The sequence below is a fragment of the Atta cephalotes genome (genome assembly GCF_000143395.1).
Source record: "Atta cephalotes unplaced genomic scaffold scaffold00035, whole genome shotgun sequence".
NCBI lineage: Eukaryota > Metazoa > Arthropoda > Insecta > Hymenoptera > Formicidae > Atta > Atta cephalotes.
This window is the reverse complement of record NW_012130099.1, coordinates 26915-51013: the sequence shown is the minus strand read 5'-3', so window position 1 is coordinate 51013 and position 24099 is coordinate 26915. Positions and strand designations below refer to the sequence as shown.

Here is a 24099-nt window from a genome sequence, read left to right as displayed (position 1 = left end):
CGAATTTACGGAAAAAAAACGGCGGAAGCAAAGTTGTATACCTAATAATAAAAAATTGATGAGATACGATTTAATAAGTAAATTAGATCACTGATGGTCCCTATTAAAACCTTATCTATCTATATTTATTTATAAAATATATAAGCCACTGTATCGATTCAACCTATATTTATGGGTGAGTGTATTTACTTACCATATTCAATTCTTTTTATTTATTTAGTGTAATCATAGATTGATTAAATATAATGACAATATAAAGAAAACCTTAAAGATACCTTTAGAAAAGAATAAGTACATACATATAGCAAAATCATTGCACGTATGCGTTATCAGTATTTATTCAACAATTTGTTACATTAATGTACAATATAAATACGATTCAATAGATTATTCATTTTACTGCAAAACAGAGAATTAACGAAACGATACATAATTCAACATAAAAAAATGTGTTATGGATACTCGTGCGTAACATAACTGTAAAGAAATAGTAATGTATACAATTTTACAATTTTCAACATTTCGACATTCACTTCAAAATTTCTTGCGTAATCATAATATAACTTATTTCAGCTGCTTTCGGAAAAAAGAATTTTTGATTGTCGCATGCGACAAACAGGGTAAATTAACAGTAACAATTCGAAATTCGATATAAAAGTGAAAATCTTCGACTTTAAACTTTAATCCAACGATATAAATTGTTAGAGAAGATTTTTTTGCTTACAAATTGACTGTAACATCGTTTGCCTACATCATTGCTGATAGTTCATTAATTACACACAAAAATTGTTGCTTTGCAGCTCGATTGCTTATATGCATTGTTGCGCACAAATATAAAATTGAAAAAGATATAATACGTTTGCACTCATGACATTATTGTGTGCATTACCTACAAGCCCTTTTACAAAATTTCAGAGGCGAAGTCACATTTGCTTATATGTTTATTTACTTTCACTATTGCCTACAGATCGATTGCATACAAACATTATTCTCTGCTTTAAAAACACAAGTTCTCTTTAAAAATGCAAATTTTCTGTTTTAAAAACATATACTATTTTCTTATATAATTTAAATGCTTGTAGGCAAAAATCGAGTTGTAGGTAATAATATTATGTGCAATGCAATTTGTGCGCGTAAACGTGCCTTTTTCTCTTAATTTTATATTTGAGCGTAAAAACGAACTGTTGGCAAATATGATGTAGACAAACAGTGTTGTAGGCAATCAATTTTTAGGCAAACGAGATCCTCCCAAATTGTTATATCTATATAATACGTAGTAATGTTATATCTCTGCATTCCAATTTTATATACTCCATAGTAGAGAGAAAATTAAAAAATAAAATAAAGTTATAATTCTTGTGCGTCGATCTGAATCCTTTATAGACTAATGGAGCTTGTATAATTTAGTAGAGAGTACTCTGCGATAAGGGTACAGTTGATATTTTTATTTGCTATCTTAATTTTTCTTGTAGACTAGATTCGTTACAAGAAGATTCTCCGCGTTGTCTACGTTTATCATTAAATGTTTAAAAATATATAATACCTAAATCCCGCTACATTCATCTATATGTATTAAATAATTTTTATGATATAATTGTTTGTCACAAAATAGAATTTTAATAATCTAGTTTGAATCAATTGTTTAGTAATTGCTTTTATGTAAATCAACATTAAATTTTCTTTTAACAAACAATGATTTCCATAAATTAATTTTACTACTCAAAGATTTATAAATTTTGTTAAATGTTTGCAAATAAAAAAAACAAATACTGTATTTCTAATATTACTGTGAAAGAAATAGATTATTGCAAGAAAAATTCTGCGAAATAAAATTATCTGTAATAAAAGGAACGCTGTATTAACAATGTATAAGGAAAATGTGCTCTGATCGATTTCTAATTTTAAAGATTACACGTACATAATAATTTTATTGGAGTAATCAAAATTTAAATACAGTCCCGATGAATTTTTCTCAGAATTTTTATATGAATTGGAACACTTTTCAGGAATAATATAGAAAATTTACAATTTTAGAACTTGTTAAATATGCGAATTCTGAATATTCTAAAATTTTTGATAATATAATTTTTGAAAAAAAGTACATTAAACTGTTTTAAATTTTATAAGATTTCATTAGAAATTTTTAGAATAAGAAATTTTAGAAATTTTACAGAATATTTTAGAATTCACATCTTTAATATGAAGAATAAAAAATATAGACGGCACTTCTTGAAAAGTGTTTCAATTTGTATAAAACTGAAAAATTTTCTAAAAAAATTTATTCAGATATTCTGAAAATTTCGAATTTATATAAAAAAATATGAAAAATTATATGAAAAGATCCGAGAAAAATGTTCACCAGAGAGATCTGAAAATAATTTTGTTATATAATTCTGACTATTGAAATAATTATGTGAAACGTTCTAGTTGAATGCTAAAATATAAAAATTTTATATTCAACAGCGTTCTTCATCGTGCTTGTGTTTCCTACATAATTATATTCCTCCATAATTATTTTGATGGTTCCATTAAAAATTATTTTCAGATCTGCATCTACCTAAATTTTTAAATACTTTAACAAAATAGTTCTTTTTGTGTAAGAATTTAATTTTTAAAAATTATAATGAAAAATAAATTTAAAAATTATAATCAAGTATCAATTTCTCTCTTAATCCATTTATTTTCAATTTTGGAAAGAAACAAATGTTTAGACTTCTACAAAATCAATTAGTTACTAATCTGTTTGTATATTATCTATCAATATCGTTGCTGTCGTTTTTGATGTTATCCACAGGTTTCGCGTTCGGAAAGAGACGGAGCAACTCGAAGACAACGCCGTTCGTCCATCCGAAACCGTCCTGTACGTTATATTCGCCGCCACCACCACCCTCGCCTGGATGCATGGCATTATACTGAAATTCAAAGATTAATTACTTCGTATAATCGGGCATTTTTGATTCGCAAAACAAATCGCGTCGCATCGTGCAAAAGTAATCAAGACTCGCATTCTATCACTTCCTCCGTAATTTCATGGCGTCATAGCAGCGAGTTAATTCGCGTTGAGGAATACTTATCTTGCAATGGAAATCTAATTTCTCCCGATCGCAAGAGAACTTGGATGAACTTTTCTTAGTTAGTTAAACGATACTTATAGCGTATCTTATTGTCGTCTGAGCGATTGAGAGCTCGTCGAAAGTGGAGCGAATCTTCTTCGAAATGTTCAGTCTGACAGTAAAGGAATATTTTGTTTTAAGATTTCTCGATATTCATTAGAACCACATGTAAATTTCAATTGAACAGCATTTTTAATTGTGTCATTAGACGATGTCTGTTCAATTTCAGTTCTAGAGCCAAAATGCAAAGCCATCGACGCAAAAAAAATCAATGTGGATAAAATTTCGTAAACTAAAGTGTTGATATATATCTGATATTGACGTTTATTAATACTTTAAAATTCATGAAATCTTACATTGAATTTTTCGATGGCTTTGTGTTTTGATGGTTTTGGAGCTCAAATTGGATAGACCATGTATAGTGCCTCGATCTTTTTGCCATTTATTTCAAGTTAATCTTTATTGAAGATTATTTAAATATTTGTTTAAAAATTCGTTCTTTTAAAAAGCTAATTAAAAGAGAATTAACTCGAGCTCGACAAATAATCAGTTTTGCAAATGGAAAATATAATTTCAATTCTCTTACATCAACGCGTAAAATCTCGCAAGAGACGAAATACCTTTAGATCGAAGATCCTTTCTCATCTTCAGAATGAGGCGCAAGAAACTTTAATTGAATCGATTGAGTATGTTTGTTCAACAAAATAGACTGGCTATTTCCTGCGACAGCTCGTTATTGATACCGATGTCGACAAGATATAATCTGTACAAAGTACCGAAGTGTAAATTTCGTCCACCATTCTCTATAAACACTCGTATAATTGTATCTTGTATTATGGCTTAAATTACGCTATTAAATTAGTTTTATTGAATAGTTGTGTTATTATAATGCGGCTATGCCAGATAAGATTATAATGACTTTTAGTGAATTGTTGAAATATTAAACGTTTTAATGTGAATTAAAAGTTACAATCAAAATTATAATTATTTGTAATATTATAGAGGAAAGTAATAAATAAATATGCGTGATGGCGAAATCATCCAGATGACTTTGACATATATTATCAAGATCATGATCTTGGTTTCCAACAGATTTAACCGTCGTCGTTGCTCGTTATTTGTTAAAAAATTATTAATAAAAAGAATTTTAAAAAATTACTTCTTATTTCTGCCACATAGATACAATATTCAAACTATTATATACCCTCTCCTATATACGTAATGGTTTTCCACGCGAAGCGAGGACTCCATCTTCCCTCCTGCCTTGGGATGTACGACTTTACATGCAAAACAAGCTTCACTTCCTTTCTCCTCCTACTTATTAAGAATGTCTGACTTTCTATACTAAACAAGACCCATTCACGAAAAAGTCTTAGCCTCGTATATAACACAACTTTTTGTTAATAATTTTTTTTTTTAATGAAGAACGAATAACAACTGAAACCTATTAAAGGTTCAATATATGTCAAGATCAAGGTCAACTGGAGCTCTCTCCATTAGCATATTTGTCATGGAGAATTAATATTTTAATATTTATATTTAATTGTAATTAAATATAATTACATATTTAATTGGTCGATATTTAATTGTAATTAAGTAAATTTAATAATAAAATGAGTTTAATCAAAAGCAAATATCCTCTCCCTTGTACCTAGAGACACTTGTAAACATAATTGGAAAAAGAAAGGAAGATTATCAAACACAATTTTTGGCAAATTATATAATTATTGAATGTTTTAGCGTGCGAAATTACTATAATTGCCTTAGGCACTAATAATACACAGTCGATCTTTACAATTAAATAAATTCCAAGATAAATTCAATAATTAAAATGGTACAATGAAAAGTAAATATTCTTGTGTATGTATTTATAAATATAATATGAAAAAAGGAAGATTCTCAAGTTTACTATTTTTAGTAAATTTAACTATTCCAGATTGTAAAACATAATAATAAACGTTACAATTATTTACGATATAACATCAAGTAATATCGATAGTTTAATAAAACTGATCTCTTTGCGATTAAATAAATTCAATAATAAAATAAGTTTGATGAAAAGTAACTAGAAACGCTGTGCAAAGACGACAACGTGTAATTTAAAAAGCAAGAAGATTCTCGTTCTTCTTTCTATCTAATTTTGATTATTACGGACACTTTCTTCTCAATATGCACGAGTATATGATAGAGACAATATTTTCCTCTTTTTCCAAGAGATTGGTAATATATAAAATATCTTCTCGCTGAGAAATGCGCCCCTAGTCGTACCATTCCCGCACGCAACCGTATTTTCCATAAACAAAGGGTGACAAAACAAAACAGACGGATTAGAACGAGTCACATACACGCGCCACATATATGTCTGTACCTCGCACAATATTTCTCGATGGCTTTTCATCCTTCTCTCGTTTCTGTCCGCGTTCCAGTAGGGCAGCAAGGTACGCGGACAAAGGAAACGAGACGAGGTCACCCTCGTGCTAGACACGTCCGAGTGACCATCTCTCGCCTCATATCGAAATTCAAGATTCACTCTTCCGAAATATACCTCATCAAGTTTCCATATCAAAAAGAAACACGAGAAGATATTACAGACAGCATCGGGATTAAAGTAAGTATTTATAGTAATAAAAATAGTGCTTTGTCACTGCGTCCATATTAAATATTATTTGCACTATATTTTTATCATTGATATCAGCTACATATGTATTAATATTTGAACGCCGAACTAACAAAGTATATTTTGAATAAATAAAAGAGATCTTTATATTGCGAAAAGTGAAATTAACTTTGAAACAATATATTGGATGCGTAATCCACTTGGCATTATAAATGCTTCGAAGTATTTGATTGACTAATCGGAAGAAAGAATTTTATTAATTAACAAATAAAAAAATACTTCAAATTAAGCATCAAGTGAACTGCAACTGTTATAAGTTAAATAAACATGAAAAACAAAAGTATTAAGTCAAATAAAATGTGACAATAAAAAATATAAAAAAGAGAGATTTATATTGCGAGAGATGGATGTGTAATATAATATAATACTTATATTATAATACCTATATTATAAATTAAATAAATGTGAAGAACAAAAATATTAAGTCAAATAATAAAATGTGGAAATAAAAAATATTATGATTACAATAGATAATAAATAAAAAAATACAATAGATAATAAATATAAAAATAATAACAGATACATAAACATATAAGTATAAAAATAGTTAATTTGTACTTTCCCGGCAAACGAGAAATTATTGAAAAATGTTGAAAATTATTTATTGAAGCGATATCGAATCAAGTTTTTGAATTCAAGTTTTCGATCCAAGTTTTCTATCCGCTTGAACCAGGATTATATTAATTATGGATTATTTATGCTTTCTGTATCTCTTTCAATGAAATAATAAAAATGAAACGTGTGACCAATCTGATTGAATCCGTATTGCTAATTATTGCTAATTTATTTTTGGCAAATCTTACCCAATGTTCAACACAATGAACGTGCGACTAATTCATTCGAATTTAACGTGCAGTATTGAAGAATTATCAAACAAGAGAGACTCTCCAACTGCTGGTCGCCGATCATTAAAATGCATGCGTATTTTTCAATGATAAATCACTTTCTAAGATCACAGACTTCCACATATTTTCTGAATCTATGTATATAAACCCACTAGAGTTCATATTATTATATTTATCTAGACGTATAGAAATAGATTCAGTATATTCAGTCTCTACAAAATTCAATACCTTTTTCGCGGAAAGAGATAATACGGTTTCGAAAATTTGATTCATACGTATTTATCTAATCCAATTTGTACTCATTAGTTGAGTTTATTTCTCATTTTATATTTTATTATATATAACTTTTTCTTTTTTTTATTAAAGAACTACTTTTTTATAGGAATCAAATTCATTTATACATTTTGAACAACACATCTTCGATTAGCTCGAACTATAGATATCTGTTATCTGAACTAGTATATGCTTTTGGAACTTAAAATGAGATCGATATTATATGTTTGACATTTGGCGAAAGCGAAACAGAAAGTTTTTGTGCAGGAATAAAAAAATTTGATGCAGATTTGATGCATCAATATAGAATTTATCATTCTGCTTGAGAGATTCAATATAGTTCCAACGCAAGTAGTCGTGTAGAACATCAGTCGCGATTTGTCAGCACAAGAAATGTTTTCCTTTAATCTTTTGTTCCCAGCGAGGGATCGATCTAACATGAGAAAAAGGGGCTTACCTTTTCGAACATCTTGCCATATTCGTCGTAACCCAGATAATTTGATTTGAGCCACCTGTCGGCCAGTATCTTGGCCCAGTCGACCGCTTCTTTTACTTTAGTTTGATAGAGACCCAGAATCAGGAAAGATTGCAATGGTGGCCATGCGTTCGGGAAATCCCATTGTTCGCCAGTATAATTTATGGAGGATGGCGTGCCACCTGTGATCAGACGAACATATCGTTTTCTTAGGTTAATGTTTGTAACGCAATTGTGCCTTGATTCGAGAGATTAAAATTAAAATCAAGCGTGAAAGTATGTCTTAATCTCTTTACACCCCAATGATTATGTTCGATTTCCGACTTAGCTGATTTTTATCCAAATATTTTTCTTTTGAGCGAGACAACATTTGATAACTTTTATAAAAAAAGTCTAGCTTATAAAAAAATATTGTAATTTTAAAATTTGCAATGTATATAAGAAATATCAAACAATCAAAATAATAAATATCTGATTGCATCGAATGTTATAATATGATTTCGAAAATATCTAATGTACCAAATTAAAAATTTAAACTTAAATGTCCTACAGTCCTAACTACAATAAGTTAAATTCTATTAAATTATAAAGTAAAACCCAAGTGGTATTATCTTTGTTATTTATAACTCTAATTATATTTAATTTTAATTATATGTATCATTTGTATAAAAAATTTGATATCGATTGACGTCAAGTTAAATTCCACAAAATTTTATATATCATTCGTATAAAAAAGATTTGATATCAACAACTAGTTAAATCTCAACAACGCCAAGTTAAATCTCATATCAATTATACCAAATAAAAAGGAATGTAATTCAAACATGGTACCTATCATGTATATTTTTAGCGCCTTTTTTAAAAAAACAATCTTTTACACGAATGATACACAAAATTTTGTGGAATTTAACTTGGCACCAATTGTTATAATACCAAATCTTTTCTACGAATGAGATACATAATTAGAATTAAGTAATGAAGATGATATTTAGGTTTTACTCTTAATATATATCTTAATTAGTTAAGTTTGTATATCATTTGGGTTTTTTAATTTTTTAATTTTTAATTTTTTTTAAACTTTAATTCTCTCTCTATCAAAAATGATTACTCTTCGAAAAAAAATCAATTATTGTTTTTTTCGAAGAGTAATAATTTTTGACAGAGAGAGAATTAATGCCATGTACTTGTGTTGGAAAGATCTTCAATAAGAATATCTTTAAAGAAGAATTAAAATACTGATTATGAATTAACACAAAGAGATAACACAACTTCGTGAAATTAGGTATCCGCGGAACGCGCAGTATTCGATGGATTAATTTTAAGAAAAACGAGTGAATGGATCAATTGAATATTGGAAGTCCAAATTCAGATGTTAAAAATTCGGAGGTTAGAAATCTCATGGACAAAGAAATTCTGATATGGGAGGATATCGAAATATATGCATTCAATCGAATTGATTTAATCTGATTTATAGTCACTGCATGTATTTGAGGTTTTATATTGAAAGAAGAAAAGGAAAATATTTTGCCATTTACTTAGAAGGACAACATTCTACTTACCAAAATACAAATCGATCTCGTTTCTTTTAATATAAGAAACGGATTGCAATGCATATTCATTTCTCTTATTCCAATCGTAACTCATGGTGTACAGAGGCGACAGATTCGAAGTATAGAATATATTCCTGGACTGCTTATTTTTCATGTCGTAATCGAGCCAAATTTTCTCATCCTCATTCCACAGTACGTTGTCAATGGCAGCTTGATATTCCAAGGCAATCTGGGCGTAATGCCAATTTTTCTGAAATAAGAAAGAGAAGAAAATGACAACAATGACATGTGGATGTCGTCTGAATGTAACGCAATCAATAATAAATAATGATTTGGGACAAAAATATAAATGACATATTTCGCCATTTAACCAAATTGAAGTTACTTCTTTCGGTTTTTTACAGACAATCGTTTAAAACATCTACGATCAGCCTGTATTTCAGCCTCTGCTCGCTTATTGAGATTCTCTTATATTACGTAATAAATGAGGATTGAGAATAGTATATCATATCCTGATTTTCAAAGTAATATTACCATATCGCGCTTTAATGTAATGCGGCAATAAATACAGCATTATGCATGGTTTCTGTGCTGCACGCAACGCGCAACGTTGTGTTTGAGTATCTGATTGTGAGTGAAAGGCCAGTCTAAAGACCACTAAAGATTTTAAAAAGAAAGAAATTATAAATTATCTTATGCCACTTTTAATTCTTCGATGCACTTAAAACGACATAGAAGGTAATAACTAAAAAAGACTATTTTTGCCATTTTTTCAGGAAATTTCATTATTCTTATCTTCAAATCCCTGTATCTTCAGTTTTATTCATAGTACAAAGCTCGATAGGTACTTATTTTATAGGGCATTACTCGATAGGTATTTAGGCGTATTAGGGCATAGCAGCAACAAAAAAGCTCTCTTGTCATTTTTCGTTATCTCTTCTCGTTTTCAAATTTTAATCGAAAAACAAGAAAAACTTTGTTAACGTGTCCAAGTGCCTCCCTTAATGTTGTAGCACTTTCTAATTTAATTTTTTTATACTTCAAATTTCGATTAAAACAAGAAAACATTTGTTTATAATTTCTTCTTTCTTCGCCGTCATTTTCATTTCTGACGACTGGCCTAGGTGTAACAAAAGGTTACCTTCACGTTGCCCAGGATAACGTGAAAATGGGCGAGCATCCTGGCGTTCCGCTGTAATATCGCATTCAAATCGACGGGTATGATGTCACTTGTGGAGACGTTAACGAGACTAAGATTGGCGTTCTTGTTAGTCCGTATGCACCATCTATAGGAGAAGTCCCAGCCACTCTCCGCTGCGGCTTTCAAGTTGTTGTAAATTGATCCACGTTCCTGCTCCAATACTTGCTGCACCAACTGATAATCCTCCCTATAAGAACACGGACACATTTGTTCTTACGTACTATCTCTTTTAATTAAAATGATAATGAAAGACCTGCTGTGATCGATGCAGGTGTCAAAGTGAATTCTGTATAGAACAAACCGTTGTACGGTATCATTTATTATGTACTGCTTCTCAACTGAGAACTAAAAGACGCTATAATGTGGATAGGATATTTTAAGAGAATAATTTTGGAATAATATATAACTTTGTGAAAAAAGACGTTTATTCTGGTGCTGCTGATACAAAAAAATGTTTTATTAGGAATGCAATAGTTATCCGGCAACTATCCAGTTTCCGGCCTATCCGGTCAGTTTTGTTTGTACAAAAAACGACGGCTGTCGGTCAGTGCTGTCGCAACGTGAGAGCAACAAAAGGCCGCAGCACAGAGTAATGTATAGTGCATAAAAGAATCAACCAATTAAAGTTCTTCTTTTTCACTCTTCTTTTAACTGGAAGGAAAAGAAGAATTTTGATTGGTTAATTCTCTTATGCACTATGCATTATGCGTTATGCAAAAATACGTTACGGCCTAAACACTAAAATCAGGCAAGGGGATCCTAAAGAGTCGTATTGAATTATTCATACTGAATTCAATTGTATTAGTTATATTCAAAATAGCACTTACACACAGATAATTTACGTGTCATTGACATCACATTTCACTCACGTATGCCACACATATACATAAATTTTTGTATAACAATTTAATTAGATGTCAAACGTTTTAATTAGATGTCTAAGTCCAATTTTAATAACTCCACACTGTTTCTTCATGCAAACTACTAGCCTCTGGATTACTATTTCGTAAGACGTACAGATTGCATAGCTTTTATATAAAACAAATATTGTCACGACATGTGACAGTTCTGGCGTCATATTAGACTAAAAAATAGTAAAGAAGATCTTAATTTTGAAATTTTTTGTCATTCTCGGCATAAACTCCACTTCACAGACATGTACATTAATACGTATACTTTAATTCTGGAAAAGGATTTTCAAATCAGTAAGAGAAAAAAGTAATTAAATTAAGAAAAAATACTAATGCTTGTTTCCATCAATTTATATTAACTTTCTTCTTGGTTTCCCAACAAACGAAAATGGATTGAAATGAATTGAAATTCAGATTTTCAGAAATATTGATTCACGAATGTTAAAATGAATGCTTTTTAATCCTGAATGCATTTTTATTCATTTATAGGAATTGCATAGAGCATATCTCTATGTCTTTCAATCTAAAAATAATATTAGCTTTTTCTGTGCGTTGTGAATATTGTTCAATTCAAAATTTTGAATAAGAAATGCAGTTTTTCAATCCAATTGCATCCAATTGAATCCAATTAAATCCAATTAAATCCAAAAAAAAGTATTCGCTATTTAAAATACGCATTCGGATAGAAAAAAAGTTTCAATTCATTTTAATCCATTCTCGTTTGTTGGAAAGTCATTTACTTAATGTAATTGTAAACAAAACTGACCGGATAGACCGGAAATTGGATAGTTGCGAGATATCCATTGCATCTCTAATAAAATTATATTCAAAATTTTTTGTTTTCGAATTTTTTCTCCAACAGTTATTCACCCAGGAAACTTCTTAATATCTTTGTAACGATATTTTTTATGAAAAAAACTTACTTGTAACTTTCTGGTCGAGGTCCGCGGCTGTTTACTACATAATGCGCCATCTTATAGGTTTTACCATTCTTTCTTACATCTACTGTCTTACTTTGCCAATATTCAAACTCCTTTTCAAGGATTGCTATATTTTTCTTTAGAAATTTGCGATCTTTCGTGTGGTCATAATACTTTGCGACCTAAAAAAACATTCGCGTCGTTAAGGCAAAAAGATTTTGAGTTCTTTAAGAAATAGTTCGAAACATAGTAGATTATACGTAGAAGATTTATTAAGAAGGATCTCTATACAAAATACAAGACTTGAATGTTTTATAATAAAAATAGAAACTTGGACATTATCCGGTAGTACGTACCATTGGTATTAACAACGGCGGTTGACTTCGCGATAAGTAATAAACTCTGCCACCATTCGGTACGAAACCGTATCTCTCTACCATAGAGAGGAAATTCTCGATCATTCCTTTAACGGTTACATGCATGTCGCATAACAAAAGTCCCTCGATTATCCAGTAGCTATCCCAGTAATAAAACTCTGTAGTAAAATTTGATTTTTCATTTCATAAGCTTTTTCTCTCTTTTTTTTGTACAACATTGAAATTTTTAAATTTATTGAATATTATGTAGAAGCAACACGCATAATGGTCTCCAATGATAAAATAAATAAGTTTGAAAGCTACATACACAATTCATATTACAAGGAAGATATTCTAATTTCCCCCTAATATGTTCCGTGCCGTGTTAATTTTATGAGACCGTGTCTCCTGATTAAAACTTAACTATTATGCCGTGTGAATTATCGATGTTTTGATTTGTGTTAATTATTTATTTATTAAATAATAAGTATTTCATAACGATTAAAGAATTACAAATGTTATTATTAAATATAAATAAGGAGATATAATATTGTGTTGTCCGGAAAGTTTATGCCGATGTTAAAGGAAAATTGAAACGCAGAAAATTTAAATTTTAGTATACATTTATTAAATTATATAAGTTAGCCGGCATGAACTTTCCGGACAACCCAATAGATCAATGTATTGATCTATATTGTATTGTATCTATATCATGATTATGTTTTTACGTATATATGATATATATTAAAAATTATTTTATAATTACAGAAACGTCACCGATATATCATATTTTGTTTTTAGATAATCTTTCTTAATAAAAACTAAAATTAAAATTTTAGAAATATAAGTAAAGACTAGAAAGTTACCACTATTAAATAATATGTAGCAGTTTTATAATATTATAATTATTTATAATTTTGCAATAATTCAACTTTTTCGTAAGCTAAGCGTGATCCACGTGGTACGGAACGTGTTAATTTCAAATTATAATTTTTTTGATTATAATAAGAAACGAAAGCGTTTTCCCTGCAATGGTTCTTCAATATTTAAAGTTTTTCATCAAGAAATGTCTAAAGCATTAATGCACGATATAAATAAATATATACATATATATATATACACACACATATATACATATATGTATACATATATATATATATATATATATATATATATATATGTGTGTGTGTACGTATATTATAATAAAAATTATTCACACACCTTAGTGGCATAAAACATATGAAAGGTAAATCACTTCTTTTGCTACTACCAACGTAAATCAACAAAAATAGCTGAGTAATCATAAAAATTATCGCTATCAAGAATAGAAAAGTTTTTACAGATGTAATTTTTTTAAAGTTCATAAAATAAGAAATTTTTATGCATGCAATCCAAAAAAGTTATAAAGTTAAGAAGTTATAAAAGAGCAAAGTTAAATGCTTTTAATATTCATGGAAATATGCAAGTTAATAAAAATGTTATTTTAAGGATGTAAATCAGATTCGGCTAAATTCGCTAAAAAACAATCATTTCATTTGATAGACTGAAATATCTTATTAATAAAATAATTAGACGTTGGCTCGTTGACTTTAAAAAAAATTGGAAAATGAATTTTACTTCGCACGCGGAAAATTACCTTTAAATCGTCCACCGGGAATGACAAAAGTGTTATTTACGTAGATCAAACTGTGCCGCTGCGGATTGATCACTAAATCATTAGTTATCTTTCTTGCCAGAGTCTTCCAAATGTAGTTCAAACGTTTTGCCCATTTGCGATACTGAAGATTCTTGATGGACTTTAAAATACCAGGATTTTCCTTCCAGTCCGGCAATGTCGAATTATCCAGTTCTTCCCGCATAGCAAAGTTTTCCGCGACGAACGTAGCTACCTCGGTGCGATTAGGAGAGTTGCTGGTAGCCTTCATGAAAATGTTGAAGCTAACACAAATCGAATTAAATTAGCATTGATGCACTTACAGTGCATCTAGTACATTCTTTCTCTTTCTCTGGATTTATGAGGATTTTAAAAGTTTCTGTATTGTAATAAAATCTTTTTATATAAAACTCATTTTATAAATTTAAATTAAATTTTAATAATTCTATAAAGTGTAACAATTCTGTTTATAATTTCGTATGCCATATATTTTGTGTTATTGTATAATATTATATGACATTAAAATTTTGGCCAAAGCATTTTAACAAATTGATGTAAACTAAACTTCTATATCTAACGAAAAAGAAAACAATAATACAATAATATAATAATACAATAAAAATAATAAAAGGCTTTAAATAACAAAAATTAAAAATATATAAAATACAGAGCCAATACATCATACAACTTGTTGCGTGAAATAAATTATATTCTCTCAATTGTTCACATAGAGTTATCGTTCAAACTTCATATCTTATAAATTAGAAATCTTGACATGGCAACGTGATCCTCTTCAGAAAAGGCCTCTAAATTACATAATAAGACTCTACCTTTTCAAAATAAGACGCTTTTGATTAAGTTATTCCCAGAGTAATGAAAGCTGTTCACATGATAGTTGGAGAAGTATAAAGAAATCTAAATCTAATGAATAAAAATTTAAGAACAAATTTTTTTTATCTAAGAGGTAGCAGAATCAATTCTTACTCTGGTAAAAACTTACCGATCGTGGACAAATTGCAATTAATCAAACATAACAGACGCGTTAATGAGTTAATCAGTAAACCAGTAAATCAATCATTGTAATAATAAAAAGTAATAATAAATATAAAAAATGATGAAAAATTTTATAATAAATTATTATGTCTCTAGCCAGAGAATAAAAAATTAAATATAAAGACTTAAATAAAATATAATAAATTAAACTAAATATAATGTAAACGACAATGGACAAACTGACTGAATAGACAATGATACTACAAGGTCATACTGTTGATTATCGGTATATACGCTTTATAAAGATCTTCTGTATCTGTAGATTGAGACTGTTAATTTGTTTTTCAATATTAAGCATGTCAGAGATTAAATGTTTACTAAAAAGATTCTTCATCTAAGATCTTAATGTTATCCCAATTATGATTATATTGCATCATATGATCAGTTATAACAGAAGGAGCAAAGGTGTTCCAATGTATTAGGTGTAGTAAAAAGAAATCCATTATTTTTGCATGAAATTTAATGGAAAAATAATGGATTTGTTTTTACTATACCTAATATATAGTATTAATATTTTGAAATTCTTATCTTTAATTGTCTGCTCGTCTGTCCGACATAGAAGCATCACATTCTTTATACGTGATTTTGTACACTACATTGCCTTTTCAGAAATGTAGAAGAGGGTCTCTGATGTGAACTTTAATAATAATGTACACACACACACACACACACACGCACGCACACACACACACACGCACGCACGCAACACACACACGCACGCACACACACACACACACACACGCACGCACACACACACACACACGCACGCACACACACACACACGCACGCACGCACACACACACGCACGCACACACACACGCACGCACGCACGCACGCACGCACGCACACGCGCGTGTATACGCTACAGAAACAAATCCGATAATCCCAAATAAGATTCCCCTTCACATAATTCTAGTACTTAATTCATTGTCCACATTATTATCGAAATCAGAATAAAGTCGTAAGAGAATGTAATTCTAAAAAATTTGAAGAATCAACTCGAATCAACTCTGAAAGTCGACATCATAAAAAAGAAACCATAAATATCTCTGAACAATGATTTAATGTGAAGCTCATTGCATGAGTCAATAGATATTAGCGAAAAGTGTCCATTAAGAAATCTGATCATTGCGTTCATGAATCGACCACGTGCAAAAATGAAGTTCCTATCTTACAATGTTTATGTAAAGCTTAAAAATCATATATCAAGAATAAAATGTCATGATAAAAAGAATTTTACCAAGAATTGTTTTTAAATATTATTTTTGAAATTTCTGTGTAAATAATACAAATTTATTGTTAAATTAATTGATAATTCAATTTAGTCGGCAGAACAACTTATGACAAAATTTCGATTATAATTTGTTGGCCTTGATTCATAGTGAAAGATTAATTTTATCTCTTGTTTATCTGATTATTTTATTTATGTGTTAACAAGATATTACTTTAACACATTATTAATTAGGATTGGTTTAAAATTTACTTTCAATCGACAATAAAGTGTAAAGATTATTATGCAACGATATCTGTTTTCGATATATCATTCAATTAAAATTAAAGTATCGCTATAATCTTATATCTATATAAACGATCACTATTTTATATACGATTTTAGGAAATAAATCTACGGGTATTTATTTTCATCTGCCGTTTACGCAATTAAGATCTTCATCATAGGGATTATGTTTCTTGTTAAGTTTAAAACGATACTCTCATATTCTTTTAATCGAAATGACATGAAGATCGAGCGTCAAGTAAGCATAAAATTACAGATCAAAGACACAGACATCGAAATTATAATATGTAGGTATGCTTTTCTATTTCAAAATGAAATTCTTCCATTCCGCTACATAATTGATTATTTCGCAATTAATTTTAACAGAAAAAAATATATTATTATTAGGAGAGACCGGGGGGGGGGGATGGGGAGGGGGTGAGAAAGAGAGAAAGGGAAAAGGGGAAGGAAAAAAGAGAAGGAGAGGAAGAAAATAACTTTTTTATATCTAAAATACAAATGTGTGAGTGAAGTAGCCCTCTATTGTTTTAATACGTTTATAACAAATAAAATCTTTCATTTATAAAAATTATATTAATTATTATTAATAGTATTACATTAAGATTTTCGATTTTTATTCTCGATATTTTCTTCTTCAATTAACCAGATTATGTTGCCTTTGTTTTACTGCTTGCTTCTTATAAATTATTTTTAAATTATAAACAAATGTATTATTTGATATTTTTGATATTATTCCAACCATTTTTGACGTTTTAGGAATAAATTAATGAAAGGAAAAAGGGAGAATTATTTAAAAATTTATTTATTTAAATTATGGAACTCCTCTCTCTTTATTGAAAAAATATATTGAAATATATTAAAATGTAGGACCATCTAAGAATACGCACTTTTTTCTTCATGCTATATACTTGTATAAGAATCCGAATAAGAATTTGAATGAATTTGAATAAAATGCTGCTTAAATTATTCCTTAGACAATAATTTGAACTAAAATTTTATCAGATATAATACACTCATTTTTATAAGAGATTAATTTTACTAATTGTAAGAAGATAAAAATACGTACTGTTGAATAATTATGTCAAGAAATACGTACAATATTATAAAAAAAAAGTGTCACTTATTGAAAAACAATGTTGATTAAGATAAAGAAAGGACATTTATTTTTGATTAAATACATTTTTACAAATATCTAAAGGATTTTTTATATGCAGATGTCACATAAGTAAGTTTTTGTTTAATGGTCGATCTCAGCGCAATCAATATGAGATTGCAGTTTTGACACTAATTTTTACCGGATTTAGAATTAAAATACAAAGCATTACAAAATATATAAATTGTATCATCATTATTATCTACTGCTATCATTGTTTTTAACGGGCTGAATGAAATTTGCAAAAAACTTTTAAGCCATGTATCACTTTTTATTTTTATTCTTTTGTAATATAACCATATAAAGACTATTACAAACATTAAATAATATATCACTAAGCACGAAGCAAAGACACATATGCACACGATATAAATATAAAAATCAATTAATTTATTCATGACAAATACAATAAGAAAATGATTAAAATTACATGAGTTAATGTATATTTCCCTTGTTATGCGTTGCAACAATCACAACTATCTTTTATACACAGATGGCTAACCATTTTTAATCAAAAAGGCACATTCTGTAAGTTTCAGCTGTTACTATCTAAATTGCGTCATAAAGCTCAATATGCACTTTTAAGCAGTGCGCTCTCGAGCAATCTTAAGGTCTGTTTTCTGTAGCTAAACTAGTATACTTTTAGAATTTAAAGTGAGATAGATATATGTTTGATATTTGTCGAAAGCGAGAAAGAGAATTCTAGAGCAGTCTAGTGCAGGAACAGAAAACAGACCATTAGCCTCTCAGATAACAAAATGCCCGCATAGTGATATCATGATGCACGCACGCCGCGGATTATTCGCACGTCGTGGACGTGATGGGGGCATACGTGCGAGCGCAATGAATCACATTATGCAATCACGCCGTGCATATCATGCCGTGCGCACATCATGCTATTATCATACTGCTCGCACAACGTGATGGGGGCATGCGTGCGAGCGCAATGAATCGCATTTATGCAACATCAAGTGTCATCACATCATGTACGCACGCATTTCTCTCATATTCCACTGTGATTAATCAATTTCTTACGACTTATGGCAGTCCTATTTGTAGAACAGGCTGAATCCGAAGACTTTTTCTAAGGGGGGCATGATCCAAAATATAGCAATAGTAATAATAATAATAATAGTATAATAATAACATAAAATGTTCTTTCTTGCCCTTCCCCCCTCTATGATGTAGACGCTAATTAATATAGCCGCTAAAAGATGCTACCGCTGCTATGAATGCCGCACGCATGCGAATACTAAAGATTCATATGCGTGCGCGTCACTCGTGCGAATCATGTGAGTCAGAGAAACGTCCATATGAGGACGCATATGTCCAGAGTGACAGCTATGTGTGTTGGATAAGTATCCTTAGAGACGCTTTTGCGACAGAGAAAGCCGCATTTTGATTGGTCCAGCATGTTTTAACAATTCCCGCCTATATTTGAATATGTACATTCATGTTACTTTTAAATTTCAACAGTAAAATTGAAATGGATTATTTTAAAGGCATTAACAAATAGATTTCTTACATTACATATCGAAATAACGCATGCGAAAAAAGAATTTGCTGTTGCAGGCATCCAATTTTTCACATCATTTCCCCAACATCTTTCGCTAACATTTTTCGCCCATAATGCACAACGTTCGCAATTTCGAGGAAATGCTTTTAGTATGTAGCCTTTGGCTACTGAATTATTACAAAATGGTGCTGCACACCCAATCATTTTTAATAATTTTCTTTAATAACTTTTAATACAAAAATATAGAAAATACAATACGCGTGTTTTGTCAGTTGCTGTCAGCGCAAGTAGATTAGAAACGCGTTAAGATTAGACAGAGATACTAATATATTTCTCTCTCTGTTATCGATTTTGTTAAAATTATGACCCTGCATACAAAAGTCGGTTTAAATCGTCTCGTGTCGCGATTCTGATTAGAGGGTCTCTACCCAACATGCGTAGCTGTCATTCTCGCACAGTCGGCCATCTTTCCCTCCCCCCCCCCTTCCAGCGCTATTAGCATAGGGAAGGCTCACTCCAGTCTCCAGTATGTATAGAGCTCACTGCCGTGGACGCATTATAGACAGGCAGATTCTCGCTTCATGTAGAAAGTCGAAAACCCACGTGGAAAATTTATTTCATTAGTAACTTTTTAACAAGTAGCAAGAGAGCGCCGCGAAAAATCAATAATTTTGATTTTCTTAAAGGTCAATATCAAGGTTACTTGGAAGTTATTTGGGGCGGGCTGTGTAAAAATAAATATTTACCTTATTTTTATACAGTTATCCGCAAAAGGAAATAGACTGAGTGCATTGAGAAAGACATACGGAACGACAGAAATAATCTTCTTTTATCATTTTTTTAAAAGAGAAGAAGAAATATTAAGTTTCATACGTTTAAATTTTTTTGTTTTTATCGAGACATCAACTTACTTTTCGACGGTCACATTTGGATCGTGTAACTGATAAAGATCCACAAAGGTTTTGCTGTCATTAAAAATTCCAGCGAGCTGCACCGTACGTAATAGAGGTCCTTCACAGTAAACTTGGCTGAAAATCAATACAGAAATGTAACGATAATTGTAATTATCAAACATTGATTAAGTAAAAATTCAATGTTTTTACGCGGCGATGTTTCCAATACGTAATGTAGTACGTATTTGAAACATCTTGACTAATGTTATTTGACTAATGTTAAATTAACAGATTTTTTTCGAACTTATTATTCGACTATGTCAATGTAGTTGCCAATAGTAACAAATCAAAACAGTCGTTGTTATTAAAAAGTCTATAGAGTAATTCTCTTGGAGGCGAATTAATCATTACATTTCATACATACATAGACAATTTATTTCACAACATAAATAGTTACGAGACAAATAGATATTTAGGATGAAGAATATATAATAAATAAATTACAAAATTTCACAAAAACACCGCGCACAATACAGAATCTATCTCATATTATATGCTTCGTTGAGAACATTCATATGAATTGTATTGTGCTTTATATTTGCGATCATATGCTTAAACAAATGCATATATGATAAGTTCATCGTGATAAGTTCTAGCATGCTATACGAAAATTCAACTTATGAAAGGAAACATGATATAACATAAAAAAAATTTCCTACACTTCTGGGACTTAAAACTATTTTTATTGGTATTTCTTCACATTGGGAAACATCTCTTCGATAACCTTGATCTTGATATATGTTGTCAAGGTCATGACTTTAAGTGACCTTCAGAAACCTTCAAAAGTTTTAGGTCACTATTTGTTCAAATAATTATTAACAAAAACAGGATACAAAAGATTCATAACATGTATAATAAAGGTCCGAAAAATCATTGTGTATATTCATGATTAAATTAAAATCGCTATATCTTCAATCATTAATTAATCATAGATACAGTTAATTCTATCTAACAGATATTTCTATTTGACTTATTTTTCGATTTTTGATTTATTTTTTAAAGGTAGCAATTTAATGTAATAACAATTAAATGTTTAAATTTTCTAACAATAAGTAAAATTATTAATTTTAATTTTTTTAATCAGTTTGAGGATTTTTTCGATCCTTAGCTGTTAATTCCTTTCCTCCGAATTGTCATACAATTAATCCCAAATAAGTTACAACAAGAAAAGAATTATGCCCTGTTTGGACTGAACAGTACTGAGGCATAATTAGGATTGTAGCATCAAAAAGAGATTAAAAAATTCCATATGCACAACTTTGTAAAATGAATCGAATGCTTTAGCTATTCAAATTTCGCTATTATGACCATGTATTGTACCATAAATTTCATTCTTTTAGAATGAAAGTCACTTTAAGGAATAAAGTCTCATTTCAAAAAACGAATTGATATTTTATTCTTTTAGTGAATCCAAAAGAACAAAATCTTACTTTAAAAAAGAATAAAAAAATCTGTCATTCTTGTTCAAAAATAAAAAGTTTTCACTTTTCAAAAAGAGTGAAAGTTTTTACTCTTTTTAAGACTGGCTCAAAAAGATTTAGAGAGCAACGATTACAACGTTCATATAACTTTTGAAAATTTTTTTATAAGTTTCTTTTAAAATTCTCTTTAATTTTCACGTTTCACGTTTCGTGTCCTTTGAATTGTCGTAGCGTTCTCCCTTTATGTCCCTTGAGTTGAAGAAACAGAAAAAAGTCACACAGAGCTAAATCAGGTGAATATAAAGAATAGTGAAGCATAAGAATTTGTTTTATGCTAAAAATTGGGTCACAATTCCAGCCATGTGAGCGGGCGCGTTGTCGTGCAGCAAAAAATCTCTTTCTTTCCATTGGTCTTATCGAATTCGTTGAATCCTTTTGCAAAGATGATCCAGTACATTCAGGTAGAAATGGGAGTTCATAGCGGTGCAAGAACAAATTCCTTGTTATGTTTTGAGAAATCAAAAATGCAATGAGTATGATCTTCGTTTTTTATTTTATCATTCAAACTTTTATCGGCCTTGGTTTATTCGGATTTAAATAATTTTTATGGCCTCGAACATTCGTAACTGTTTTTCCAATTTTATTTTTCAAATTTAAAAAGTTAATATTATCGTCAATTATACGATTTAGTCAAAAAAATAAAAGAAAGTGTTCATATTACATGTAAATGAAAGAAAATTTAAAAAAAAAGTCTAAAACTTCTACATATATCTAATGAAAATTTATATTGTTGTTAATTGATAAGCATCAATAAACTATATGTAAAAAATTTCATGTAATTGAAAGAAAGTAAAACAAATGACTTTCACTCACGATTTTATCGATTGTTTTACTTTTTAAATACGAATTGTCTGATTACTAGCAGATAAGCGGTTATCACAGTACTCTAATTTTTCAAATTGATAATGCTTTTATTCGACGTGAAGTCATAAATGCGAGTGTAAATGCTACATGTTTCTTAAGATAAAGCAAATGTAAACGTTTGTTTGTTGTGTTATCTTTGAAGTAGTTAAACGTCAAAATAATATTAAATTTTTCAGTTTTAAAATAAGAATTTAATTTAAATACTACGTTTGAAAGGCTTTAATTACTTAGTTTATTTGTACTTATTCATTAACGTTTCTATCTTAGAATTAGAATATTTAGAAGATTATGTTCATCAAATAGAATGTTGTTTTATTTATGGCTATAGCTTCTTGAAAAGGCAAATAGTAGTATAGAACAAGAGAAATTAATATATATAATATTATAGAATGCAATAATATTAAACGATCAAATTTCTTAAAAGTTGAAAGCGATGCAAATCCATTTTCCTCATCTGTTACAATGTAATTAAAAATGCTGCTGTTATAAAATTTGTATAACATAAAAAATACATTTGGACTTCTTTTATTTATCATATATTGTAGTGAATACAATGAATGAATGAATTAATTTTATATTATTGTCCCAATGCATGTTTTATATTGACAATTAATTTTACATTATCTTATAGCCAAGCAAGAGACTAATCAATTAATGGAACTTGTAACTTCTCTCTCTCTCTCTTAATTAGTCTTCCTGGTTTCTACTTCAGGAAACTTCAACTAAACCAGTTTAATTCCATAATTAAGAAACGATGATCCTTAACAAAGTATGTAAATATTCCCTTATCTGCTTGACCAAACTATAAATAATTATGAATAGTAACAAAAGCAGTTTTATGTTATGTCGAAACTCGCAGATGATACGAAAGTACATATCAGGGAATTATACAAACATTCATCAAGAAGTTATCTTTTGTAGCGATAAGTATTCTGACGAGGAGTATAATTGTGTCCTCGAAACAATGGCGAAAGTTTCATTCTACTACGAATGACCTGACTGCCGAATGAGGGATTGATAAATGGTCCAAGTGACTGCAAAAGCTTCAATGGTACCAAGATTATTTTGTATGAACTCGTGCCAAATCCACATTTACTTTGCCATTTAAAAATATATATCTCATAAATGCGATTTTGCTAAAATATCTGGAATTAGATATAGATGTGAAAATAATTATGTTTGACCATAATTATGTAGGACGCTCAAGCTTATTACTAGAATGTTAACATTACGGCATTATGTTTGAGCATTCTATACATAATAATTTTGATAGTGTAAGTAAAATTATTTCCAGATCTGATTTATCCAAGTTTTACATATTTTAGCAAATATTTCTTTCTATTCTAAATAACTTTGAAACAATTTTGAGCGTGTTTCTTTGTGTGATTATAAAAGTCTGCCGAAGAAGAGAAAATTCTTGATTATTCGGACGATTATTTTTGGTAACATCAACGTTCACATGCTAAATTTGTACATCTATTTTCTATCAAAATATTTTTAAAAACTTTCTGATAAAAGAGAGAGAGAGAGAGAGAGAGAGAGAGAGAGAGAGAGAAGAGAGAGAGAGAGAGAAGAGAGAAGAAGAAAG

General features: G+C 29.6%; 1 protein-coding gene across 1 annotated transcript in view; it reads right to left on the bottom strand.

Annotated features, from left to right (window-relative positions):
* Positions 1–2750: 2750 nt before the first annotated feature.
* The window catches only part of LOC105621592 (trehalase-like), a 24369-nt gene continuing 3020 nt past the window's right edge, over positions 2751–24099 (bottom strand). The window contains exons 2-9 of the mRNA XM_012203061.1: positions 20125–20241; positions 13958–14259; positions 12322–12500; positions 11969–12147; positions 10075–10321; positions 8943–9183; positions 7366–7565; positions 2751–2912 (exon numbers count right to left, since the gene is read on the bottom strand). Of these exons, the coding sequence (XP_012058451.1) occupies positions 2751–2912; positions 7366–7565; positions 8943–9183; positions 10075–10321; positions 11969–12147; positions 12322–12500; positions 13958–14259; positions 20125–20241 (1627 nt within the window). The remainder of the gene's footprint in view (positions 2913–7365; positions 7566–8942; positions 9184–10074; positions 10322–11968; positions 12148–12321; positions 12501–13957; positions 14260–20124; positions 20242–24099) is intronic.